Source organism: Solenopsis invicta, chromosome 12 (assembly GCF_016802725.1).
Source record: "Solenopsis invicta isolate M01_SB chromosome 12, UNIL_Sinv_3.0, whole genome shotgun sequence".
Classification (NCBI taxonomy): domain Eukaryota; kingdom Metazoa; phylum Arthropoda; class Insecta; order Hymenoptera; family Formicidae; genus Solenopsis; species Solenopsis invicta.
Window position 1 is genome coordinate 20875131 of NC_052675.1, and position 26504 is coordinate 20901634.

A 26504-nucleotide genomic window follows, 5' to 3' on the forward strand; every position below is an offset into this window, starting at 1 on the left:
CAAAGAAAACTTGAAATAAATAAAAAATATTAAGACATTTTTTCAGAAAATTAAATCTTTGTAAATTAAAAATATAAAAAATTTTTGAAAAATATGATGTGTTTTATTTCATGATACATGTGTTCAAAGTTTGAATAAATTAATTTTTTCTTAACTAAATTAAGTTAAAGATATAATTAATAGTTTATAAACTTAATTTAATTACATTAAAAATTAAACAAAAAATAAACTTAATTAAAAATTACCTTAAAATTAAATTAAAATTAAATTAAGTTAAAAGTTAATTTTGAAAAGAATTTTTATTTAAGTATAATAAATTTGAAATTATTTGTAATATTTAAAAATAGGTTACTCAGAAAACAATTATAACATCATCAAAGTAGATCATCAAATAATTTTAATATTTTATTTAATGTAAATTAAATATTAATGTTAATGCAAATTAAATTTATATGAAATAACAAAGAAATGTTTTTTTATGTGGAATGCATTTTTTTATAATTTTTTTCTTTTACATAAATTTTTAACTTAGGAAAGAAATTAAAATAAATTAACAGTAAACACAAATAATTAGGTCTTTAACGAGCGAATTTTATTCCGAAAAATACACTTAGAGAAGTGACATCTACAATATCATAAATAGACTTCTACAATATCATAAATTATAAAAATCAGAAAAAAATTAGTTACGAATACATTAATCAATCGCGTTTCTTGCTGCACAGAGCCTTCATCAGTGAACTTACAAATTAGTATATTTCAATATAAATTAACTGTAATAATATGTCCAACATCAATCAAACGCGTTTGATTGATTAATGTACTCGAATTATTTTTTTTCTGGTTTTTATAATTTATATAACGCTCACACGAGCTTGACTTAATTAAAATAAATTAAATTTGTGTTTTAAAATAATTATAAATTAAAAAAGTTATTATAAATTAAAAAAGTTATTAACTTTTTAACTTTATTCTTTAACTTCTATCTCTTTAATTAATTACTGCCCAATCTTGCACATATCATTTATTCGTCTCACCAAAATAATATTCATAAGATTTTAAATTATATGTCGCACGAAATTACAATATAATACTTCGAATTTCGCAATATCTGGCTTTCCAATCATTATAATAAATATGAGTACTTCTTTTTATTTGTCTCACAAACACAATCTGTCGTAAAATTTCCCGATCTCACAAAGTTGCAACATCCATTATGTTATAATTTATTCAGTAGATAATCTGCACGTATTCATGCGCAACGAGACATACACCAATCACGTGTCTAATGCCGAATGCCATATTGCTATGTTCTTCACCCTAGTCACGCGATTGGTGCCTTTTTACAGGCATTAATAATGCACTAACATACAAATTCGTTTATTATTGGCTGTTATTCGCTCTTATATAAGCCAACTAAAGGCTCGAACGAACTATGGATTCAATTTAACCTCATTGGCGCGAAGGCTGCGGAGGCATGCGGAGGTTGACACATGATAATTCGGCTTATCGTTATCAGTTCGTTCGTCATACGTTGACCATAACTAGACATAAATTTAATTAATGAAGAGTTCATCATACGAAAGTGCCTATACCACTCAGACCAGTCAAGAAAAATGAACACGAAGCTCCTGTTCGTCGAATCGGTGGAGGTTCTGCGAAACACCTTGCCGCATTATCACACCTTGCTGGAGGCAGTCCTGGTGCTTTGGATAGTGTGGTTTATTTCTAAGAGACGAAGTGGCAGCCACGATTCGGTACCCTCGGAAGAGCTAGTTGAGAAAAAATTAGCGGAATGGCGGCCGGAGTCTCTCGTAACGGAATCACCGCAAGATCATCCTTTGCTGAGTCCCAGACGCGTCACCTCCAAAGTCGGAAAATGGGTGACGGTCGACGGCAAGAATTGCCTCAACTTAGGTACGCATAACTACCTGGGTCTATGCGGTAACGCGGAGCTAACGGAAAAAGCGGTGGTGACTATAAACAAGTACGGCGTTGGATCGTGCGGACCACGAGGTTTCTATGGAACCGTCGACGTACATCTCGAACTGGAAGATCGTCTGGCCAAATTCATGGGCATGGAGGAAGCTATAATATATTCCTATGGGTTTGCCACTTTAGCATCCGCGATCCCAGCTTATTGCAAGCGTAAGGACTTGATATTCGTGGATGAGCAAGTAAATTTCGCCATACAGAAAGGGCTAGATGCGTCACGAGGAAATATCAGGTACTTTAAACACAACAATGTTCAGGATCTACATAATCTTTTGATGAAACAGAACGAAGTGGACAAAAAGAATCCCAAAAAGGCAGTGAAGATTAGACGCTTTCTGATTATAGAAGGTATTTATATGAACACGGGGAACATCTGTCTTCTACCAGAACTATTGGATCTTTGTAAAAAATACAAATTGAGAATCTTCATCGACGAGTCGATATCGTTCGGTACCATTGGTCCGAGTGGAAGAGGCGTTACTGAATACTACAACATTCCTAGAAACGAAATTGACATGATAATGGGTAAAAAAAATGTTACTAAAGTCAAATTTATTTCATTACTAGTCTGGCACAAATGCATGTATAATAATATAGATCTATATATTCTTTAGGCTCTTTAGAATGTGCTATAGGAACTATCGGAGGCTTTTGCGTGGGCACATCCTTCATCGTTGATCATCAACGTTTATCTGGTCTTGGCTATTGTTTCTCAGCGTCTCAGCCACCCCTCCTAGCAACTGCAGCTATCACTTCTTTGGACAAAATTGAAAATAATTTGGAAATATTTCAATCTTTGAGCAACAACACCTTATTGATGGATAATGGTCTGAAAGAAATTCCAATGTTGAAATGTACTAGTTCCCCAAAATCACCTTTGAAGCATGTATATTTAAAGGAGCAGAAAGATCGTGCCACCGAGGAAAAATTACTAACTGCAATCTCTAATAAATGTATAGAAAATAATTTAGCGATTATATTGCCTGCCTATTTAGAGGCGGAAAGAATTTTGCCTAGACCTAGTCTTAGACTTTGTATATCTGCTAGTCTGGATGACAATGATATCAAGTTTGCGATAAATACTTTGAAAAAATGTACAGAAGAAGTTTTGTTGCCTTTTTTATGACTGAAATAAAAGAATCTTAAAAAAGATTTAAAGATCCGTTGATCTTGTATACTAAAAATGTATATCTGATATTTACATAAATATCTTAGGCCATATCAACACAAGTTACACAGGTACCTTAAATCATAGTAAATACTCTTCTTTCTTTGTACAGTGTTAAAATAAAAATAAATGATGTAAAAATTACGACTATAAAGACTATGCTTGATTTACAAAATACATATGCCAAAAAAAAAATTTAATTCAACTTTGAAGACCTAACTCTAAAATCTAAATGTGTACAATACGATAAAAAAATAATGTTTATAACTAAATAAATTATAGTACTTTAATATTATAAAATAAATTTTTCTAAATTATTTAAATAATGAATAAGAAAAATTTGCGAAATTCAGTTCATATAATTAGGCCTGCATAATGCAACTGCAACAATTCATAATGTACGGAAAACACTTTATTGCAATTAGATACAGATGCGCGCTTATTAGTTGTCTCTAGTTTCAGGCTCATCGTCGTATGCCCCCATGATTCTTTCCATAATTTCCCACAACTTATCTCTCGCTAAATCTTTGCAGAAAACCTGTGGTAACAAAATAATTAACACACAAATCTACTGCCTCATGCAGACAAAACGCGGATATATATTGAACATCATGTACTCACGTTGAACCATGGCTGTTGATCACACTCGTCCATCAGAGGTACAACCACGCCATAAATTTGCAATGATAAATTGATGCAAGCTATCGCTATTAAATTCGGCGGATAGTCAAGGATAGCTGGGGAATGATGGAAATCTTGCAGCAGTGCCATGCTTGTTTTGGCGACCGGATACTTGGACCACTCCTCTTCGCCAAACCAGGCTTGTAATGATCGTAAGTAATGAAGCATATACTGTAACAAGACATAATATGATTATTCATGTGGTATCACACATATAAACGTTATGTATTCAGTTAACAATATTTGCAATACATTACTTTATGCGGATGCACAGGAGTGACTTGAAACTTGAGCATCCTCATGATGAGAAGTTCTGCTTGAACAATCGCATCTCTCATACTCCAATACTGATCTCCGAGATCAAGCGGTTGAGATCCTCTGTGAAGCGTGTTATAGGATACATTCATCACATCCCTTATCTTCAGTGTGTCATCCTTAACTTTACCAGCCAGATAAAGGCAAGTTGCAGCTATAAGCTGAAAACAATTTGTCATAAATTATTAAGAACAATATATATCGACAGTCTTGAAATAGTTACATTGTAATTAATTCTTACATAATGATCATATCCTTGTGCTGTAGATTCTTTAATAAATCTGTGATAAAGCGTCGCAGCAGTAGCTACTGTTAATGGATGAGTTTCTAATTTCAAACCTATAATTGTATGGACAAGCCTTTCATTAGAGACTACCTTATGATCTTGGTAATTTTTTAAGGCAAGACCGACAACTTTCCGATAACTTTCCATGATAAAATTATCGTTATAATTAACATACCGCATTCGAAGATAAATCGTGAAACAGTGAAGCTGTCACTGGACTTGGTATAATCGATTGTAATGCTTTTTTGTAATGTATTTCTTTTTTCACGCTGCATTGCGAGAACGTCGATCACGTCTTTCATCTTGGAGCTAAAAAGATATGGTATTATGTATTAAACATAAAAAAAAAGAATAGCGATATTCGATAAAACTTGCTATGGAAACAATAACAATAATAATATTAATAATAAACTTCAGCATGCAACTTACAAAGTGGATTTAACAGCGATTGTTAGAATTACAAGAACTTAGACGATAAAGTATTTTAATACCAAATGTGTAAAGAATTACATTGTGTTGCAAAAATATTACAAAGGTTTCGATCTGTCAAAAGTAAATTGGTGGTATAACCTTATGTCAGTGTCATCCAATGTGAACTCATTGTACCTGAGAGTCTCGGTGCCGCTTGGCTCTGAGGGATTCATCGCGGACACACTTGTCTTTGCAGAAAAAGGTCTTGTTTAAAAATCGTAAACGCGCTTAGCGAAAAAATCTAGTTTCCCTCTCATTCAGGTACAAGAGACGCAAACCAACACTGGATACGATACAAGTGGATACCTATGAGCCTCGATATATCGCCATTATGTTTTCAGTAAAATGTATTATGCCAGTCTTATCAACTCCGATTAAAGATCCAATCAGAGTCCTTCATTTCTTTCTTGGAAGGGAAATAAAGGATTATGATTGGTTCATTCTCTTATGCGTTATGCAAGAGTTTGTGCTCCGACCTTTATGATCTTTCTACAATGAGCTATTGGTCGATGACATAAGTGTCAGGCATAAGAATTGACCAATCATAGTCAAACGTGAGGAGAGTATTCAACTGTGATTGGTCAATTCCTGCGGCTTATGCAACCGTCATACGACGCATTGTAAAACAGGCTTAATAGCTTATTGTAGAATGGGCTTTAAGTTTGTTTGCATTTACGACAAACTGCGCAAACGTATTGGAGCACGTTGGAGCATGCGACACGAACGAACCTTTTATTAACACACTTTTTCCTCCCTCCTCTTTCCCTTTATTCAACCATCAGGCGTTTTTCGCGAGTCTGCGCACATCGATGCACTTATCTCGCCTTTCCCTCGCAACCAAACAATTGACGCATGGAAGAAGGGGCGCGAACGACTTATATAAGCGGACGTTGGCTTGTTGCATTCCGCGACACGTTGCGTGAGACGAGTTTACCATTACGTCGCCGTCGTCCGTCTCGTAGGTTATGTCGCGTTGACGGCATTGAGCAATCGCGCGCGCATCGAAATCCCGAAACTCGTGTTAAAATTTGCACCGTGAAATCGCGCGTGAATCAGTCCTGGCCCGCGACTCCAACCAACGAGCGAGAAGCATTCGAGCCGGTATTCATAGAATCGTACGATCCTTGCGTTTCGTCCTCCATTAGAGATCGCGTTGCACACTGTTGCACACCCTCGAGAGAGAAAGAGAGTCTCGTTTACTACGCAACGGGCGCGCCGCTTATCGCTAGTAGCAACGCCGGACGGAGAATCCTCATCTTTGTTTCCCCTGCCGGCGAACGTGACCGTGACGCGAGAAGGGAAGAAAAAAGGAGAGAGAAAGAAAAAAAAACGTGTCGAAATCGACGCGCGGAAAGTCCGCGACACATCGAAGAAGAGACGTAAATCGTGCGACGAGATGTCGGCCTCTCCCATCGCTAGACAGGCCACTCAGAGCCAGAGCATACCATCCAAGAGGATCGTCATCCACGATCCCAACCAGCTACCGGCGGACTACTCGTCCACCCCCGGGGGCACGCTCTACTCCACGACGCCGGGAGGTCAGTGTATCCGTCCCTCGCGTTTCCCGTCACGATGTTGTCCCTAACCTCGCTCTCGCGGATCCCGGGTTACTCCGAGCGGCTTTCCGTGGTCCCGCAGTTCGTTGCAAAGAGCGCGCATTTACGTTTAAGGGAAAGATCACGCTAAATAAAAACAATTACCGGCGAGCGACGGACGAGGCGAAGGAAAGATTTCTTGAAAAGTTCGTGAAAGATCGCGCACACCCGGGATTCGCACTCGCGCTCCCAAGGATCGAAGGAAAGATCGAAAATTCGCAATTTCCTCTCGATTTTGTCTCGATTTCACTTGTGAAGTCATGCGCGTCATCTCGGTGAACAAAATGAACATGCGCACGTGCGAAAGACGTCGTCAAGGCCATCGATATTTACGCGCGTGCGATCATATCTTTCTCTTTCGCACGCACGCACGCACGCACACACGCATATACACGCGCGCACGAGACTCGATAGCAACCAGACCCAGGCGGCGGCGTTACGTAATTGCGTGTTTCGGCGCGCGGGTTTGTTGATCGCCCGCCCGCGTGGAAAATATCTGCGACTTTTGCGTCGCACGCGAAATTATATCTCGCCGAAGTGGCCAGTTAATTATCAACTCGCGATAACGCGCAGCCTTGACGTTAATCCGTAACAGATATGCGGAGCGACACCCGACAGATCGTTAGTCAAAAATCTCTAATGACCCTTTGAGTGGCCTCTTCTTTGTGCAATCTGTTATTTATTGATTGTTGATATACGAGTAAACTCACATTCACGGTTGGATGGTAACTAGTTAAAAAGTTGATAACTTTTAACTTGAATTAGTTAATTTTAATCGATTTAATTTTTAACTTTAACTAGTTGCTTTTAAAAGCATAAACTTTAATTTATTAACTTTTTTCTCAAATTAAAAAATTATTTACGTAAAAAAATGATAAAAGAGAGATGCTTTTTCATATTAAAAAAAAAACACTCTTTATTTTATATAACAGAGAAATATTGTTTTTTTATGTAAAAAAGTATTTTTTTTATAATTTTAATAAAATATTAAGTGTGATGATTCATATTCTATTTGATTTGAGTAATCTAACTTTAAAAATGTAGGAATTTCTCTAATATGATTTCCAAAATTAACTTTTAATTTAACTTAATTTTTAACAAATTTTTTGTTTATACAACTTTTAACGTAATTATATTAATTTTATTAAACATTAACTTAATTTAGTTAAAAAAATATGTTAACTTACTCAACTCTGCTTACATATGTATTATTAATAAAGTCTTGTATAAAAAACTAACTACATATAGTAAAAAAGTACAAGGGATATTTTTATAAGTTTTACAAAGAAAACATTCTTAGCTATTTATTGATAATGAATATAATAAATTGTATATACAGAGTATCCTATTTTAATATGCTTAAATAACTTAAAAAAAACGCGTATCAAAAATAATGTTCCAAACAAAGGTTGTATTTCGTCTACAAAAAAATTGTGTCAATTTTCGGAAAAATTGATTTTACCATTATTTGTTACCCTTCAAACCGTAATTTTTGTGTGGAACATTTTTTTTCCTTTAAAACGCGTTGGGTTTTTTTTAAGCACATTTTTTAAAATAAGATATCCTGTATTTATATATATTCAATAAATTGCTAATTAATATTTATTTTGTAAAAATAAGGTTTAAAAAATATTCTGTACGGACTTTTTACACTCATTATATGTTACGTGTAAAGATAACAGTGTCAAGTAAATGTGAATTCACAAAATATAATACATGTTTTTTTTCCAATGTGTCACCACGTTAATTTTCTTAACTATCGCTTGGTAATAAACAATGTTGTACCCGGAGGAAATGAGTTAAATTTCAACAAAATGAAAAAGTGAAAAATTTTTTTTCTCTCAAGGAAAAAGTTATTATTTGTTAAAAGTAATAAAGGTAAAACTCCAAATGACAACGCACCGACAGATCTCCATCCTACTCTGTCTTGAAGGGTTAAACTTATTAAAGCTAAAGTTTAGATCGCCGGACACGACATTGAACGCACAATATGTCGAATACAGGCTCTACTTATTGCGTTTTTAGCGGACGATAGAAGGATAACTTATCGCGTTTATGTTTACACTTCTTCGTACGCGCGTCACTTCGATCGGGAGGAAGAGCGAAGAGAAGGCGAGCCATAAGCAAATCGGTTACGCAAAAAGAAAAAAAAAGGAAAAAAATGCGGAATAAAATTATGCTGGGTGTCTCGTCACTTCCTTCGACCTGCACATTCTTTCAATGTCAAGGCGACTTTTTCCACGCGCGCAATTGTTTGGAACGATGACTAACACCATTTTCAGTTATTAATCGCTGTTGATAAACAACTGCAGTTTATTTCGCAGATAATGTTTCAAGTAGAGACAAGTTTGCTCTTAAGATTTAATAAAATGTCATCTGATATTAAAAATGGAAAAAATTGCAAGAATGCGTTGTCATCAAATTTGCCATTTGGTCGGTGTTGTTTTTTCCATTTTAACTTGAAAAATCATCGAAGAAATCGAATAAGATTCAAAAATGATATATTTTTTTCGAATATCTCTTTATTCTCTGATAACTCTGATCTGTTTATCTCGCTTGTTCTTAACAAAGAGTTCGCAACGTTATAAGAGAGTTTTTTCTGATCTTTTTTTAAATCTATATTATCGCAATCTAAGCCATCCGATACGCATACGTTTAAGTATCCGTTTTTAATATTCTCGTTCGGATAAATCTCGTTCCTTCCGAAATCGATTTACATAACGAAAGTAGACGATCCTGGATAGAGACATTCTTAAATCTTCATATTTTAGAAGACATCGATAAGCAATTGCTTTTCTGATTTGTTTCTTGGTTTTCCCAAAAATCTCTCTGTCGTCAGTTCGAGTTGGAAATAACTGGATAAAAGTCATAAAAAAAATCTGGTCGAGATATAGATAATTCATGAACCACATGTGTGGCGATACAGTTGGCTGCTCTCTCGCTCTTCTCCCCCTCCCCTTTTTTTTTTTTACATGATCGCAAGTGAAACGCTATCGAGATTATCAGTACAAGTCCAGGTGAACCAGGTCGCGTGCACTCGGCACACGCGCTTTTGTTCCATGCCCCGCACTGTTTCCTGGGACGTTAAACAGTGGAGCGCCAAGGCCGAATTAATGCGTGCGTGCGTGCGTGCGCGCGATATATGCCTGAACGTCGTCCAATGGGTAATCGGTGACGCGTAATGTTTATCGCTCGCGCCACGCCAGCGCGGCGCGCAAAAAGTCACGGCGATCTGAAAAACAAGGGTAAACAGTGAGAAAATGGTCGGACCTTCGAGATAACTTTAGCCGCGACGGTGAGCGCGCATTCGTAAATCTCGCGTAACATCTCAGCACGTAAACAATGACGGTCGATAGGCGGCCGCCTCGCGGATGGACGCGTGGTATGGCCGCGGAATCGCCGCGCAAAATCGCAATGAATCCTGTCTTTATTATCGTTGTTTATATTTAGGTTTAGGTTTAGGTTTAGGTTGGCAAATTTGGCTGAATAGAAGAGAAAGACATTTGTGATCGTAGAAAGTTGATTGTACACTCACGTGGTTTCTCCCTATAAACGCAACAATATTCCTAGAATATTATACGAATGTTATTAAAAAATTAAAATATTAAAATATTCCGAAAATATATTATAGAAATATTGTATTAATGTTATATGACCGCTGTATATAATATTCGTAGGATATTATTTCAATGTTCATAGAATATTATGAAAATGTTCTACGGATATTACTTTTGTTAAAAAATTAATGTAAATTACTATGCATAAAATATTTGTAAACTTTATAATTATTACATTTAAAATTATAATATTCCTGATAATTTAAAATATTAAAGTAAATAATATTATTTACTTCTCCTATAATATTCATACAATATTATCGGAAATGGATATATAACTCACTTTTTATTGACATTAAACAAAATTTTAGCAATATTATTTAATATTAAATAATATTGTAGCGCCTTTTATAGGACTGATCTATAGTTTAGTTACTTAACATTTTTTTTTAACATATACAACCTTCCTCTCTGTATATTTACGCTGCGCGTGTTGCTGAAAGAGAATTTTGCGAAATAAATGTTTAAGCTTCCTCTTTAAGACAGCACGACTTTATCTTGTACTAAAATAAAAACAGAATAGAACAATGCAGAAGAAATATAAAAAGACTTTTGTTAAGACGCGGATTAAAACGTACGTGACTTACACAAAGAAATTCTAACGTCTCTTCGTCGACTTTGTTTCGCGCGTATCTCCGTAGCTCTTTGTGATTATGTTTTGGCATCCTCGCCGACCCTTACACTCCTTTCAAGTTAGGTAGGTGTCCAATGTACAGAAATACACTTGTATAAATAGGCAGTGCGCGCCGCTTTTCGTATAACTGTCGAGCCATTGTGTCGTTTTGGCGTATCATCGTCGTTCCGCCGAATTTATCTTGAAAATCGGTTCATTGTACCAATCTGTTTCAAATCCAAATTATTCTGTTACCGATCTTACTCGCATTCATCGAAATTTTTCCTTCTTCCGAATCTTAATTAGCAAAAATTACGATTATGTCGAATTTGCGATAAAACCAACTCAACTTTATCCAATGGTTATCGTGGCCTTATCAGATATTTTTTATCATGAGAAGTGCGTATGTAAGTTGTACATAACGATACAAATCGATACAAATCGGATACGTTAAGTTTCTTTTTGTCACATATGCCTCTACTCGTTTTCTTGGTCAACTTAACATTCATGAATATTTTCATATATAATGAAAATTTAACACATACCCAAGCGAAGTGTAGCTTCATTATAATTACAGATTCCACGAATAATTAAATCTTTGCATTCTCTGCGCAGGTACTCGCATCGTATACGAACGTGCGTTTCTGATGAACCTGCGGAATTCGCCGATATCGCGAACGCCACCGCGAAATACGATGACCATACCGTCGGAATTGCTGAAGGGCAACACGCCGGCCATCACGAAAGATCCCGCCAAAATTATTAATAAAGGTCAGTGCGCTTTATATTTCTAAAATCTATTCCTCTCACGTAGCTCCTGCTTTTCCCTAATAAAAAATATAGAATGATCAGTGCGTTATTCAGAAAATATATATTCTATGTTAATGATTCTACAATAATACGTTAAAGAATAATGCGTTTTCTCACGTTTGCGTGACGTATTACAGACTCTCTGGTGATCGAGGAATCTGCGGAGCAGTTCGAGATGGATATGTGAGACAAATACACCGTGCTGTCGTTCACAACGATCGAAATGTGTTTGTAGCCATGCTCGAGAGTATTGTCGATCAGTCCGATGACAATCGCACGGAGTAATATGGCTGACACGCTTTAATTCTGTGCCTTTTTACCAGTGGTCTTATTAAGAATTATAAATCTTTAAAAGATTTTTTTCTTGACGGAAGGCCATATTCTTATTCATATGTATTGTATACAAATCATTTAATTCTTGACGCTAGTTATCAACCAGCGTAATACGTATATTTACATATAAAGAACGACCGTGGATGTCAAGGTGCTCATGTCCGCGTGCGACATTAGCGATTTGTCTTCCTTTTAAAAATGGCTAACGCGTTGATTTTTAACGTGTTTCGTAAGGAACTTGTATCTATAAATAAATGATACATGTTTTATACATATACAAATTTTACTGTTATTATTTTGTACATCGCGTATAACAATATTTAAGTACATAAAATATGAAAATTGAGCAATGAAAAGTATCGTAACTGCATTCTTGAGCAAAAATATCTTGTGTCAGTTTAAGATCGACCAAGTCGTATATGTAAACATTGTACATATATAATAAGAAAATTGTGTAGTAAAATAAAGCTTCGTATAGTTTTGTTAATTATACATTTTTATAAAATTTTATATTCGTGTTATAATATAAAAAAACTGTCGATATTCTTCGAAAAAATGTTAATCTAAAAAAACATGTAGCTGCAGTCACAGTACTTTTCACCAGTATCTCAAAAATCTGTTAGAAAAATTAACTTAAAATCCGAGAGCAAGTAAAAAAATTTATATATATGTGTGTGTGTGTGTGTGTGTGTATGTATGTAGAAACAAAAAGAGAATATTATATATACGTGTTTTAAAACAACATAACAATTAAACATAATTATTAAAATGTATACTTGAACGCTATGTATGTTTTCATAATAATAAATTCAATCAGTTGTGCTAAAGAATTTATTTATAAATAATATATAATTAAAACGTTATACATAAAATTAGCTTTGTAAACACTACAATTCTTTGGCAAAGTAGGATATTTCATCAAACGCAATGCTTATATTGGTTTTGTATTACAGATAAATTTTAAATAAATTCATGTCTTAACAAAATATATAAATACAAAATAGTACGAATAATCGTATCAAAGTAGCGCAGTATCAAGTATACATTTATATAAAATTTAGTAAAGGACACATACATGTCGTTTAATCTCTTTCAGTACTTATGCAGATTTCTTTATTTTGGATATCCTTTCTAATATTATTTTTGCAACATTAACTTTATCACCATTTGCGTCGTAATCGTTGTAATAAATTAATTCACATAAATCCCTGGTTTCTGGGTTGCTTTGCAAAGTTTCTAGTAGTTTTGTATAAAACCTCTCGATAATCTTACTTTTATATCGTTTGTACACAGAGGATTCTGGATGATTGTGTTGCAGTACTTCGTGGTACGTTAACAAAGGTGACGCACCTTCCACCACCGCGTAAACTGGATCATTACCTGAATTTCTTCCATCAAGATATATCTTGTAAGCACTGTTAAGATATATTCTGCCTATATTGCCAGCTCGGTTGCGTTCTTCCTCTTCCAGATTGCTGGTGCTCTCCATCCATTGATATGACGCCTCCTTTAAGTCTGGTGGAATATATCCTGACGACGGTATTAATAAAAACAGCTTGTGTACTGGGAATGTAATGTTATGATTAGCCTCAAAGGTCTCGATTTTCTCAATTATTCCCTTCCTGCCGGTTTCAGTAGAGGGTAAAATCAATCTTAGGTAGCCATAGTAGAAACTGTACGCCATACCCGTGCCATAATCCAGACCCTTCATAACACTGAGATCAGAAAGCGATCTCTTCTCCCAGTCAGCCAGATTGCATATTCTGGTGAGCAGGCAGAAGGAAAATATCATCATTGACAATCCTACCTCAGGCCCAAAGTCCCAGACGTAATTCAATGGGCATGTGCGGATGGTGATGCTGAGGCAGAAGCATAGCAGTGTGCTGATGACAAAAATTGTTACCGACGCGGTATTGAGGGTGAAATAATCTTTTGCCATCGACCAAAAGCTCTCTCTGGATTGCTGGTCCACGTCCGTGATCGAGATCACTGTCTGGCATAGACGCAATATCAGGTCGCAGATCAGGAAGGCCTCGACGAAGACAGACGTGACGAAGGTGACGGCGATCACCGATGCCATTGCTCGGTCCTTCATTGCCTTGTATGCGGCATAGATGAAAAGGACGAGGAGAATGACACTGTACGCCAGGTAGATTTTCAACTTGCTGTCAGTTGATGAATATTTGTTCTCCATCCTCGTCAAAACTTGCAGTTATTGAGTTTCCTTTAGTTTTACACCCTGACCTTTAGAGAAAAGAAGGAATCAGACCACGACGATTTCAATCTGAAGACTTTGAAGGCGGCAATTGTGAGGACTAATTGTGCGTCTTCAAAGAATCTTCTTTCTTTAACTTAAACAGCTCTTTTCAATCTCTCAGCCGACTAGGTATAATAGTTACCGAGATGAATCCGGTCTTCCGCCAGTCCGTCGATCCAGTCGCCAACTGAACGACTCGATCCTCTTCAATCACGAGAGAAAAATCGCCGTGCTGATAGACTTCGTCGAACTGTCGCGTGAAGTGACACACCCGTCCTTCTCTTCCACGAATTCTATAAGCGATATATATATATAATGCATATCAAAATATGAGGGGAAGTGTTTAAAAGTTTATCCAGTTATATGTATGTGTGTGTGTGTGTGTAAATAACTTGCATAAAAGTCGACCAATCAAGCGTCGACCAACCAGCGTTACGCCGCCGTACACTTCATGCTGAACGCGTGCAGTTGTTCGGTCGCTTTTTTTGTTATGTATGCATATATGTTGCAGCGGTTGCAGCTTAATGATTACGGATCCGATCAACCGAGCGAAGTTTTTCCGTGTTGCATAATTAGCGAACACGAGGAATAAATAGCGTTATGTCGCGTATTATTGTAAATATTCGCAGTTGGCGAACGGTACAATTTTCTTTTTTTAACTGAAGAACGTTTGTATAATTTATATTCATATTAATCTATCAATTCATTCATCCTAATGTGTATTATTTATTTATAAACAATTTACGTGACCAGCTTCATTCTCCGTGTGCTTGCGATCGAAAGTCATTAATACTGGCATCTCACTTCGTTTTTCAATATTTTTTAAATAAAGACTAAAAATAATTAACTTTGAAAACATTACAAATTAGAAAGTGTCTTCTACCAGATGGTGCAACAATTTTTATATTATTTTGTATTTTGTAATCATTAATATTTGCAACGTGATCCAAGAGCGAGAAATTGGATCCCAAAACTGCAGGCAACCCAAAGCCCAGACAGCAATGATAAAATTTAGACATAGGCCGGTATTCATAGTCGATTCTTATTTCAAGATCGTCTTAAGTAACGTCTTAAGATGCTATACGACTCTCTGATTGGTTGATGCCATCTTAAGATGATACTTAAGATGATCTTAAATATAAGAATCGACTATGAATACCGGCCATAGTCTCTGTTGGAGGAGATAAATTAATGTGAAATAAATTGATAAACAAAGTAATAAAATATGTTTCTATATTAAACAAAAAAAATTTATAAAATTAAAAATTGAAACTTAAAATTGCTGTGCATCATAAACGAAAAAGTGCACCGATACGATGCGCGGAGAAGTGCACTGGTTCTAAGAACAGACCATAGGTCTGGTAAAGCCCGTATCAGACTACGCATTGAAGATTGAAGATTAAAGATTGAGCTTTGGCCAATCAAAATAAAAAGAGTTAAAATTTGCTTGTTTTGATTGGTCAAATTTCAATCTTTAATTTTCAATCTCAATCTTCAATGCGTAGTCTGATACGAGCTTAACCTCACTTATAGTAACCTTAACCTTCAATGTCGCACCGATCAGTACAATCCAAAGATTAATGCTTCTTTTCGTAAATTTAGATACTTTACCTCGATTATGTAAGTCAACACACATATTTCTTAAAGTTTGAGTGGATTTTGAAGAGTTCATATCAACTTCCAGAAATACAATTACCTTCGCCTTTATGCGTCTTTTCTTTGCTTTCACACTGCCAATTGTCACTTTTCCGCGATGCTGATCGGTTCTTTTGTTGCGCTAACTTCGTGAGCGGCTATCGTCAGAGTTAGCACATATCAATTTGTAGAAATGTGCATTAATAGAAAGTTCTTATTACAATGCAATTTATCTTCCAAAAGTAAACAATCAACCTTAATAGCACGCGCATCTGTATTATAGTATCTAATATATAGGAAAAAATTGTGAATGTATAAATTATGGGTATTTCTTTATCTAAACAGATGTTTTTATCAGTATTAATATATGCAACGTAATAGTTTTCAAGAAATGCGAGAATGCCGTTGAATGCAGCTTTGCAAAGCCATGCCAGTATTGACAACTTTCCTCTACGATTGAAATAAAATTATATATTCCGCGAACGCCGATTTAAAAGGATTGAATATAAATCACAAATGAAATATATGCTTTATTGGCTCGAACAAATTTTAGAATTAAACATTCCGTTTCTAAACTATATCTGATTGAGCAAATTCAATATCTAGCATATACTATTGTCTTCTAGCTTTAAAGCCTTTAGGTTAGCCATATCCTTAATGTTTAGAAAACATTAAATATTGTCGTACCAAATAGAGTAAATATATCGAGCGTCAGCGCGTTTTAACGTTGCTTTACCGAGGTCAAGGAGGATGATCTACCGCGCAATTTCTCGGTTCGCGGAGCAGCGGAAAAAATGCGAGTACAGCGACTGACGATTCGCGTCCGACAACGCGACCAGAGAATCGCGAACTGTCGCTCTCGAATTCTCGAGCGCTCGTTTTTGGCGGGAAAGCCGGTTTCTTATCTCTGGAGGAAAGCGCGGACGAGACAAAGGCGCGCCGCATCCCCGTTTCATGTCTGCGCCCTTCCGCGTCTCGCACCTGTCGACGAACTCGTCGCGATTTCGTGATCGCGAGGCTGCGCGAGGTTGCGCGAGGTTGCGCGAGGAAACCCGTAAACCTACCGTAACGGTTCTCGGGCGCAGCTGCCTCGAGCCGAGAGTCTTGAGAGTCTTCTCCGAGGAAGGAAGCCCCCCCCTCTCTCTCTCTCTCTCTCTCTCTCTCTCTCTCTCTCTCTCTCTCTCTCTTTCACACACCCTGCGCTTGATAACGCGCGCGTTAAGAAATGGGAGAGAAAGAGAAAGGGAGAGAGGAAGAGTGAGAAAGGGTTAGCGACGCTGGCGGACGATAGGCGGGAGGGAGCGGGAGTGGTGGGGAGAGCGAAGCGCGACGCGTGTTGTTGCCAGGTCGCGCGGAGCGCTGCTAACGCGAGCGAAACGAGTCGATGGACCGACCGCAGCACGGTCGGGAGACATCTACGATCGATAAAGGCTCGTAGAGAGAGAGCCCGAAATCGTGAGAGCTCGTCGCGCCGCGCGACGGAAAATCGTAAGAGAGAGAGAGAGAGAGAGAGAAATCGACCGGCGAGCGATCGGCACGCTTGAACGAGAGACAACGAACATCTTGCCATCTTTCGCATCGCAGGCGGGACAACAACGACGACGCCGACGACGACGAAGCGACGGCGGCGGTGGCGGCGGCGGCGGCGGTCTTAGTGGCATCAGCGGCAACGACGACGACGACGACGGCGGCGACGACGGCGGTGGTGGTGGTAGTAGTAGTGACAGTGTTGGTAGTGCGCGACGCCGCGCGATTAATACAATCGGCAGGTGATTTCTCGTCGCTGATTAAAGCGCCATGTCCCGCGATGGACCAATCAGCTGCTTGGTAAACCGCCGTGAGACCTCGAGTCTGTCCACAAACGAATGACAACAAAAGAGACTGATAGAAGTCGCGCGCGCGAGAGAGCGAGCGAGCCCGAGTTTTTTCGCACGCGAGAGTGTGTTACCCCCGCGCGCAGCCGAGGAGGCAGCCCAGTGTCTATATCCGCCGCCGCGGCCGCTTTTTTTCCGTTTACCCCCCGTAGCGCGCCGCGAGTAAAACGTCGCTTAGCCTGTGCGTGGTGGTGAAAGGTGCCGTGAGGAATATGAAGAGGAGAAATGTCGAGTGCGGTAAGCTTCGGAGGCCCTTGAAACGCAACAAGCTCACCGAGGGGATCTACGGAAGGTAAATTCTCACGCCGCCATATGCGTACGCGGTATGCGTGCACCTACGTCGGGGAATGGCCGTCTCTCCTCCGTAATCAAAAAAACGTAACCAAAACCCTCCCCCTCTCCCTCTCCCCGCGCTCCCCTCTACTCCTCCCCTCGCCTCTTCGCACGGGAAGACGCGAGTGTTACGGGTCGCGACGATGACAAACAACAACGACGACGATGATGATGGTGATGATGATGATGATGATGATGATGATAATGATAATGATAATGATAATAATAATAATAATAATAATAATAATAATAATAATAATAATAATAATAATAATGATGATGATGATGTTGACGACGACGACGACGATGATGATGATGATGATGATGACAATGACGGCGGCGGTAGCGGCAGCGACGACGATGACGACGACACGACGACGACGACGATGACGCCGCCGCCGCTGCCGCTGCCGCCAAGCATCCGCGATGCCGAGCATCCGCGAATCGATGCCGTTCTCATCTCGCTTGACATTTATCTCCAAATTGGACGTTTTCCGAGCCGTCCGTGTCTCCATTGCGTTCCTCCCGGGCTTTCCTCTCTCTCTCTCTCTCTCTCTCTCTCTCTCTCTCTCTCTCTCTCTCTCTTTCTCTCTCTCTCTCTCTCTCTCTCTCTCATCCTGCGTTCCGAACGTCCCTTTGCGTGTGCGTATGCAGCATCCCGTGTTGCTCCAATGACTTCATGCGCTGTGTACGATATATTCGCGGGCACCGCGCGGAGTAAAACGGAGTAAAACAAATGCGATAGCCGATGGGTTTTTTCCGTCCCGTTTCCTTTTTTCCATTCCAAGAGCACGAGATCTTGGCGTTATGTAAGCTCTCAGGGAGTTTTCGATAATGCCGACTCGAATCGCGTATCTCACGGTCCAAACACATTTATCTAATATTTTGAAAGAAAAAGTATGGATGGCCTCACTAAGGCCAACACAATGTGAACGTGTCAAGTATGCAAATGTAGCAGTAGTTGTGAAACGTAAACCAGCAAGTGGCAAATGTTAACGTACATTGAAATTGCTATGTTTATTTCAGTACCTTGCTTTATCTCAAGTTTCTTCTACTATGGGCCATGGTGATTCTGGCAGACTTCATTTTGGAATTCCGTTTTGAATTTTTGTGGCCATTCTGGCTACTCCTCCGAAGCGTTTACGATTCCTTTAAATATCAAGGCTTGGTAAGTGTCAGCGTGTTACATAGTTGTTCACGTCGCGCAATTTGACATTATCACGTAAAAATTATACTCATCTTCTATTACTCTCTCTTTTAGGCCTTCTCTGTATTTTTTATTTGTATTGCACTTACATCAGACATGATTTGCTTCTTTTTCATCCCTGTGCATTGGCTGTTTTTTGCTGCCAGCACTTACGTTTGGGTGCAATACGTTTGGCACACAGGTATGTGAGAAACATTTATTTGAATATAGAAATTTATTAGAAATCTGGAAAAGTGTGTAATATATCTAACAAAATATAATTTATATATTTTTTATATTGATATAGTTTTCCATGCTTATGAGAACTAGAACACTACTTGTAGGAACTCTTTTCAATGGATACGAAAAAGTAATCGAGCATTTATATTTTACAGATAAGGGAGTGTGTCTACCAACTGTGATGCTGTGGCTACTATTTCTATATATAGAAGCAGCAGTGCGGTTGCGTGACTTACGTCATATGCCATTTCACCTAGACCTCTGTCGGCCGTTTGCAGCACATTGGTAATAGTTTTATCTTCAATTTGCAGATAAATTTATCAAAATGTTATCAGAGTGTTTATTATTGAGAGAAATCATGAATTCTCAGGAAATTTGTTTACACGTGAAAGTTATGGATTTTCAAGGGATTTTATTGGAATTCAGAGAAATTTTTGGAATTTTACTTGTAAATTGAAACTTTATCTCCTTTTCTTACAAAATTGATTTTGTCATTTTTTTAATGTAAAATTAGCAATAAATATGAGACACATTTGTATAGATTCTCTTATGATTTGCGAGTTTTTATTTAAAAAAGTAGTGACGATAGAATACATTGTTTTAAATTAGCGTTTAATCAACTTTTGAATTCTATACTTTTGGCAAGCTAGATGTTATTTAGTTTATATTATTTCTTTTTAGTACTATCTTAATTTTATTCAAAACTTAAGTAGTAATTCTTTGTGATTGCATGATTAAGAAACATTAAAAGTAAAATAATAAAATAAATTTATTTTAGTTGCATTAAAAAATTCTTTAATTTTACCTGAAATTTCGAGTTACAATTCCTGGAATATTTGAAAATTTTTACACAATTTAAGTAAACATCCTAATTATGCTTTATATATCTATTAGAATAAGTCATTGATGTTCACATTTACTCCAAGTAAATTTTTCTATAATATGTATTTTCAGCATTGGCTATCCTGTAGTTACATTGGGCTTCGGTTTCAAGAGCTATGTAGGCTACAGAATGAGGCAGGTTAGTCTTCAACAATCTTACACTGATTTATTAATAAATATTAAAATTAATAAAATACCTATGCTTTTCTTTATTCAAGGCGCTCATGATGTATAATATTAATGTATCTTGATTCATTTTTGCTCATGACAGAGAAAACAGAAAGATGTGGCAAAAGAGAACGAGTTCTACCTACAATTACTGCAGCAAGCACTGCCTCTAGAGCAACAAGCTATGTCAATGCAGCAAATCCAACCGCAAGTGCAGCCACAGACGCCGCAGGTTACTGCTACGTCATTAGAACAACATGTCAAAACTCAAGCACACAAATTGAGTCCACAATATAATCCAAGCCCTGAAAAAAGCAGAGGTAGCTTGTATATATTATCAATCACTATTTTGAGTGAAAATACGTACGTTCTCGTAATTATCTGAGATTATACATATTTTAATGTGTTTTTGCACGTTCTTTCAGAGGGCAATAACAATTCCATAGAAACGAACGTACAAAATGGCGGGGTACACAATAGTAGCCAAGTCACATCACAAGCACAGAGTGCTACTACCAAGAGTACTCATAGAAAATCCTTAGACAAGAGTGAAAAGCAGGAAGAGCAACATAATAAACACAATGTATCAAATAATTCACCATCGGACAAAAGTGACAAGAGATTTATACACAGTAATGGAAGTACAGTTTCGCACAGTGACATACAACTCATCGAGAGGGTGGGGTATGGTCGATTTCATATTGAAAAGTACATCTTTTTTTAACTACATTTTAACCTAATGTAAGATACTTATTGGCACACAATTTCTTTAAAACAGATCTGTAAATGATTTTGACATAAATGAGGTAGAAAAGGACAAATCTATCAAGGGTTGCGGACACACTACGATAAAATCGCAAACAAACGGTTCGGTAACGGGAAAATGGAATAACATGAAAGAAAGTCGAGATTCATCATCGACTACCAATGCCCAACGGGAACGTAAAACTCGGCAAGTTAAAAATACGAGTGATCCTACAGCAGAGCAACAGAAACAGCAAGATGATTATTACCAAAGGTATATCATACGAGAGGAATTTTTTCTTATAAACACTTTCTTATATCATAAGTTGCTATAGAAATTATGCTAATCCCACATGTTTTCAAAGGCACAGATTGAAACTCTAATGACAAATCTGGTATATTGTATTTCACATTTAGATATCGAATCCTATACCACCTTGTATTCCACTAGTAGGCTTCCTATCAGTTTCTTCAGCATGTGATTTGTCGTTGAAATAGGTTACTGGTGTGTCGCAGGCTCGAGGCAGATATAAAACGTTTGAAATCAGACTTGCAGTCAAGTCGGCAGTTGGAACAAGAATTACGATCGCAAATCAATGTTTTGCTCAACGGAGAGCGACAAGCTAAGGGTGATATTCAACAACTTCAACATGATAACGACCAATTGCAAAGCAAGTAAGTGTACCTGGATTATTATAATTATGAATTTATACTTTATTTTAATACTTGTAAAAAAAAGAACCTAGTATCTGAACATATTTTTTATACTTGTAGATTTAAAATTTTATAAAAAAACTATGATGTATTTATTATAAATCTAATTATTATTATTTTTTATTTTGTTAAATATATAAGTAATATTTGGGTATCATAAAAAAATTATGTTTTTGTTTAGTAAATATCTCGACAAGATGTATACACCTATTTATATAAATTACACAGGTTTGCGAAATTAAGGATGTTAAAAGCTGTTTAAAAATTACAAGTGATTTCTTACATAATTTTATGCGACAAAATTACCATTTAGTAGAATATACAAAAAATTTATTAATCCTTCTTATTTTTAAAAATTACATTAAAAAAATACAACACATGTGAACACAAGTAAAAATTCCATAATTATAAATTAATAATTTACATTTATGACATTTATAATCTTTCTTCAAAAAAACTTCTCAAATGTTGGAAATTTGTTGTTTACATTTTTATACAACAAAAAATTTTTGTCAATGTATAAATTTTTTTATAGAATGCATTATTTTGATAATTATATATATATATATATATATATATATATATATGTGTGTGTGTGTGTGTGTGTGTGTGTGTGTGTGTGTGTGTGTGTGTGTGTGTGTGTGTGTGTGTGTGTGTGTGTGTGTGTGTGTGTCATAGGCAAATAGCAATTTTAGGAAAATAGTAACTGACTAGGCAAACAGCATTTGCCTGCTCAAATAGCTTAGAATTAAAAACACAAAAATTATGTAATTTATTTTAACTTAACCTAACCAGGTAAATGTTATTTGCCTAGTTTGTTACTATTTTCCGAAAATTGCTAATTGCCTGCGATACGCACACACACACACATATATATAATTATATATTTTTTTTATTTTGAATTCTAATAAATGTAAAAAGGGAAAGAGAGAGAGATAAAATTTTTACTTTTTTTAGTAAAATTTGACAAATTTTATAACAAAAATTTTGTAACGTTCTAGATTACATGGTTTAGTGACAGCACGTCAAATGGATAAGCAAACAATGACATCGTTGGAAAAACGAATTGCAGAAGAGCGAAAACAACGCACTGCATGCGAAGCGTCCTTGCTCTCCGAACGAAGAGCACGACGAGCTGCCGAAGAGGCACGTTCCGCGATTCCGCCACCTCCTCCTCCTCTTATTAGGCAAGAATGCACTGACACATGTAAAAGCCGAAGATCTCAAATGGAACAGGATCTTAAAAATCTGCGCAGAGAACTTAAGTTGAAAGAGGAAAGGTAAGAAGCACAAATACATAGACTACATTTTAAATAATTTAAAATGAATAAATAGCACAAATTGGTATATTATTGCACATTTATTCAGATGTAATGCATTGGAAAATGACGCGGTGCGTTGTAAAGAAAATCACAGAGAGTGTGAAATTTTACTCCCTGCACTCAATGCGCTACAAGATAAAAACGCACATTTGGAAAACAGCTTGAGTGCAGAAACACGTATAAAACTTGATCTTTTTTCGGCACTCGGCGAGGTTAAGCGGCAATTAGAAATCCGAGAAGGTAGGTAATAGCAATTAAAATAACGCTTTATTCGCGTGTTATTAATTTTATATTACTTTTTAAAAAAATATATTCATATTTTTCAAAAATATGAATTCAAAAAATATATCATTTTCTTAATATTTTATAGTATGAATCAAAGAGAATGTAAAAATTTATTCAAGAAAATAGAAGTCGTATATTATACTTCACATTGTTATTACCCCGGTAATATATGTATCGTATTATTTTTTGTTAAATCAGGCTTAATCAGATCTCAAGAGAAAGAAATTGAGATGTTGAAAACAAAAATAGCGCAAGATTTAGCTGTGATGCCACAAGACACATTTGGTCCAGCGCCAACCTGTGCGACGTCCAAGCTTCGTTTAAATAGTGAAGTGAGAGTACCAGGAACAAAAATACGTTCGAATGAAAGTCCCTGTCCCGGGTGTACCGTGTCGAATTTGGATCCGAATGCGACAGCATACACACCTAAAAGTTCCCTTGTAGCGTCGACTGAAGCTTAAGGAACTGGAATTTTCTCTCATCTCAGAAACCCAATAGTAAGATACATCAACTACAAAAAAATGTTTCAAGTTTCTCCGTGGAAATATTGTCATTCAGTTCGCAAGTATGCAAAAATATGGAATATATATCGATATTAGCTACACTGAATCTTTTCCGCATCCGTCTTCATTAAGACAAGACATATTTTTTTATTATACACGGATCCTCCCACAATATAAAAGAAATCTGGAAGTCTTCCATGAGAAACTTCGTGAAACATGTTTTGTATCGTGTCTTGTCGTTTCAAAAAGGAATGGAACCGTTGACATTACTTATGATCACGTGACGCGGCACTGGTTTCTAGAATCTCAAGGAAATCCAGTGACAGTCTTAATTTGTAACATCTATGCTGTAGGTTGATCTTATGGATATATAACAATTTCTAAACGACGATTAAATCATAATTATCCTCTTTGTACGTGTATAAATATCGATAATAATGCCTAACAATTAGTAAAAAAATCAATATATCCGATCGTTGGTTTATATATAAAAATAAAAGGTTTTATATCATACAAGTAATACTTTGAAAAATTTATCTTATATATTTGTCATATGTTTAACGTTATGATATAGATTTTTTGATATATATATTTTTTAATTCAGACTACTCTGATTTGTATGTTTCAAATCGATCTTTATGTAAGGCAGCAGAAAAATAACAAATTTTACTAACAAAGTTACAATGAAAGAAAAATTGGAAAAGTTAATATCCGTATTATGATCTTCCTGCAGTATATGCCTAAATATACGAAGACTTGTCAAAGATGTCATTCTTATTCAAGTCGTATAACTGAAGCTAGTCCATCATACAAAACTATTTAAATATCATTGGCGTATTGAGCCATTTTATGTTATGCGATCATCTTGCAGAAATAGCCATTGACAACATAGAAAGAAGTATATGAGCATTATCCAAGAAGGATCAAAGTAAATGTCACGACGCTAAATTTTGTTTTAGATAATCGTAATGTTCGTACGATGATACTCTCACATACACACATGCGCGTATTTGTATGCTTTTAAATTTTCATACTTTTAGTTTATAATAATTTTGTTTTATGTATTGGCTTTCAAAACGGTATGAAGTAGCCATTGCATTTTTCATATGAGTAAAAGAAATGTGTGATGTGATAACGATTGATTCGTAAAACTCGTTGCTAATAAAAAGATGTAATGGTTAACTTGATCTAATTAAAAAGGAAACTTGGCATTCATATGCATGATCATGCTGGAATATGAGATTTATGTAATGCCATATGTTTGATAAAAAAAAAGAGAAGTTTAAATGCAAGATAATAATTTTATTACGAGTACAAAGATGGAAAAAAAGTTATTTTCATATTAAGATTGCTTTATTTAAATAAGAGGAATATTTATTTCATTATTTAGCATTGAGAAAGTTGATGAAATTACATTGTGACTAGATATAAATATGGATAAAGTTTTTTTTTCTTATTTGACGTCCATTAATATAATATCATAGTTAAAAGTTGTGTTTCTTTTTTTTATTATTATTCTTAACAAATACATCTGTATACAATATGTGTATATATATATATATATATATATATATATCTGTGTGTATATACACACACATAGCATACATATGTATTTATATGTATATACAATATAAATACATACGTATACATATACATATTTGTATACTAATTATTACATAACTTTGACAAATTATGACCATTGAAGGTATGGTACATAATACGGTTTATATGAGAGATCTGTTTACTCTTATAAAAGTATACTTATTTGTATATGGTGTATTTAATAATTTTAAATATTCTCGAAAATGGTGCGATCTCTCTGTAAGTCTATTGATTACTAATTACGCTTGATTTGAGTGGGGATTATATGCTATTTCGATTTCTGTAGATTTATATACCTTCCCCTTGAAAATTGATAAAAATTGTTGTTTTATTTTAATTGGCTCACGTGGAGTATTTGAAAAAGTTGTTTACAGGCATACGCGATGGTATTATGAATAATTAATAATGATCAAAGTGTGTGTATGTGTGTATGTGTGTGTGTGTGTGTGTGTGTGTGTGTGTGTGTGCGTGCGTGCGTGCGTGCGTGCATGTATGTGTGTGTATGTGGAATTGATTGAATAATTAATCGACGCATTAATAAAGTTGGCGTTTTTATTCTATCCGCAAGAAAGCCAGTACTTGCTTCATTGCGTTGCAAATATTGTGTAAACTTGTTAACTATTACAAGGTCATTCTTCCATAATTGTACATACAAAGCACTGTCATGACAATTTACTTATGGACACTAGTAGTGGATCATGACCAACTAGTCAAGCGAAGGAGGACGTCCTACACAAGCACAAATATTTATTAGGTATCCAACATTCAAAGTTTTTGCCTTCTGTGAAAAGAAGAATACAGAGAATCCTTTCACTTTACTATTTACACTTTAGTATTCGGACTCATTGGAGAATGTGACAATTGTGATGAGTCCA

General features: G+C 36.1%; 5 protein-coding genes across 17 annotated transcripts; 3 read left to right on the forward strand and 2 right to left on the reverse strand.

The window, feature by feature from the left end:
- Positions 1–1228: 1228 nt before the first annotated feature.
- LOC105202703 (serine palmitoyltransferase 1) lies at positions 1229–3307 on the forward strand. The gene is made up of 2 exons (XM_011171340.3): positions 1229–2520; positions 2610–3307. Exons 1-2 carry the CDS (start codon positions 1617–1619, stop codon positions 3119–3121), a joined length of 1416 nt encoding a protein of 471 aa, XP_011169642.1. The 5' UTR covers positions 1229–1616; the 3' UTR covers positions 3122–3307.
- A 246-nt stretch (positions 3308–3553) lies between these two features.
- On the reverse strand, positions 3554–7225 carry LOC105202709 (cyclin-Q). 4 transcript variants are annotated; one of them, XM_011171353.3, is made up of 6 exons: positions 6617–7225; positions 4621–4754; positions 4401–4498; positions 4102–4320; positions 3785–4015; positions 3554–3701 (listed from the first exon to the last, which is right to left on the reverse strand). In XM_011171353.3, exons 1-6 carry the CDS (start codon positions 6832–6834, stop codon positions 3606–3608), a joined length of 996 nt encoding a protein of 331 aa, XP_011169655.1. In that variant the 5' UTR covers positions 6835–7225; the 3' UTR covers positions 3554–3605. The 4 variants fall into 4 exon arrangements, with proteins under 4 accessions (XP_011169655.1, XP_039311690.1, XP_011169656.1 ...); XM_039455756.1 differs by lacking the exon at positions 6617–7225 and adding an exon at positions 5646–5811; XM_011171354.3 differs by lacking the exon at positions 6617–7225 and adding an exon at positions 5016–5559.
- Positions 5828–12165, forward strand: LOC105202708 (eukaryotic translation initiation factor 4E-binding protein). The gene is made up of 3 exons (XM_011171352.3): positions 5828–6454; positions 11357–11512; positions 11689–12165. The coding sequence occupies exons 1-3, from the start codon at positions 6313–6315 to the stop codon at positions 11736–11738; spliced, it is 348 nt and encodes a 115-aa protein (XP_011169654.1). The 5' UTR covers positions 5828–6312; the 3' UTR covers positions 11739–12165.
- LOC105202706 (stimulator of interferon genes protein) lies at positions 12149–19151 on the reverse strand. Of its 7 annotated transcripts, none has more exons than XM_011171344.3 (4): positions 16464–16797; positions 15838–15934; positions 14284–14434; positions 12149–14128 (listed from the first exon to the last, which is right to left on the reverse strand). In XM_011171344.3, the coding sequence occupies exon 4, from the start codon at positions 14076–14078 to the stop codon at positions 12984–12986; it is 1095 nt and encodes a 364-aa protein (XP_011169646.1). In that variant the 5' UTR covers positions 14079–14128; positions 14284–14434; positions 15838–15934; positions 16464–16797; the 3' UTR covers positions 12149–12983. The 7 variants fall into 7 exon arrangements, with proteins under 7 accessions (XP_011169646.1, XP_011169647.1, XP_039311689.1 ...); XM_011171345.3 differs by having other exon boundaries at positions 15838–16062; XM_039455755.1 differs by having other exon boundaries at positions 15753–16062.
- Positions 17135–25291, forward strand: LOC105202704 (macoilin-1). 4 transcript variants are annotated; one of them, XM_011171341.3, is made up of 12 exons: positions 17135–17942; positions 19010–19151; positions 19245–19371; positions 19565–19694; positions 20364–20430; positions 20563–20782; positions 20885–21143; positions 21238–21477; positions 21702–21878; positions 22919–23197; positions 23286–23479; positions 23723–25291. In XM_011171341.3, exons 1-12 carry the CDS (start codon positions 17863–17865, stop codon positions 23983–23985), a joined length of 2178 nt encoding a protein of 725 aa, XP_011169643.2. In that variant the 5' UTR covers positions 17135–17862; the 3' UTR covers positions 23986–25291. The 4 variants fall into 4 exon arrangements, with proteins under 4 accessions (XP_011169643.2, XP_039311686.1, XP_039311684.1 ...); XM_039455752.1 differs by lacking the exon at positions 17135–17942 and adding an exon at positions 18593–18924 and having other exon boundaries at positions 21720–21878; XM_039455750.1 differs by lacking the exon at positions 17135–17942 and adding an exon at positions 18594–18924.
- The last annotated feature ends 1213 nt before the right edge of the window (positions 25292–26504 follow it).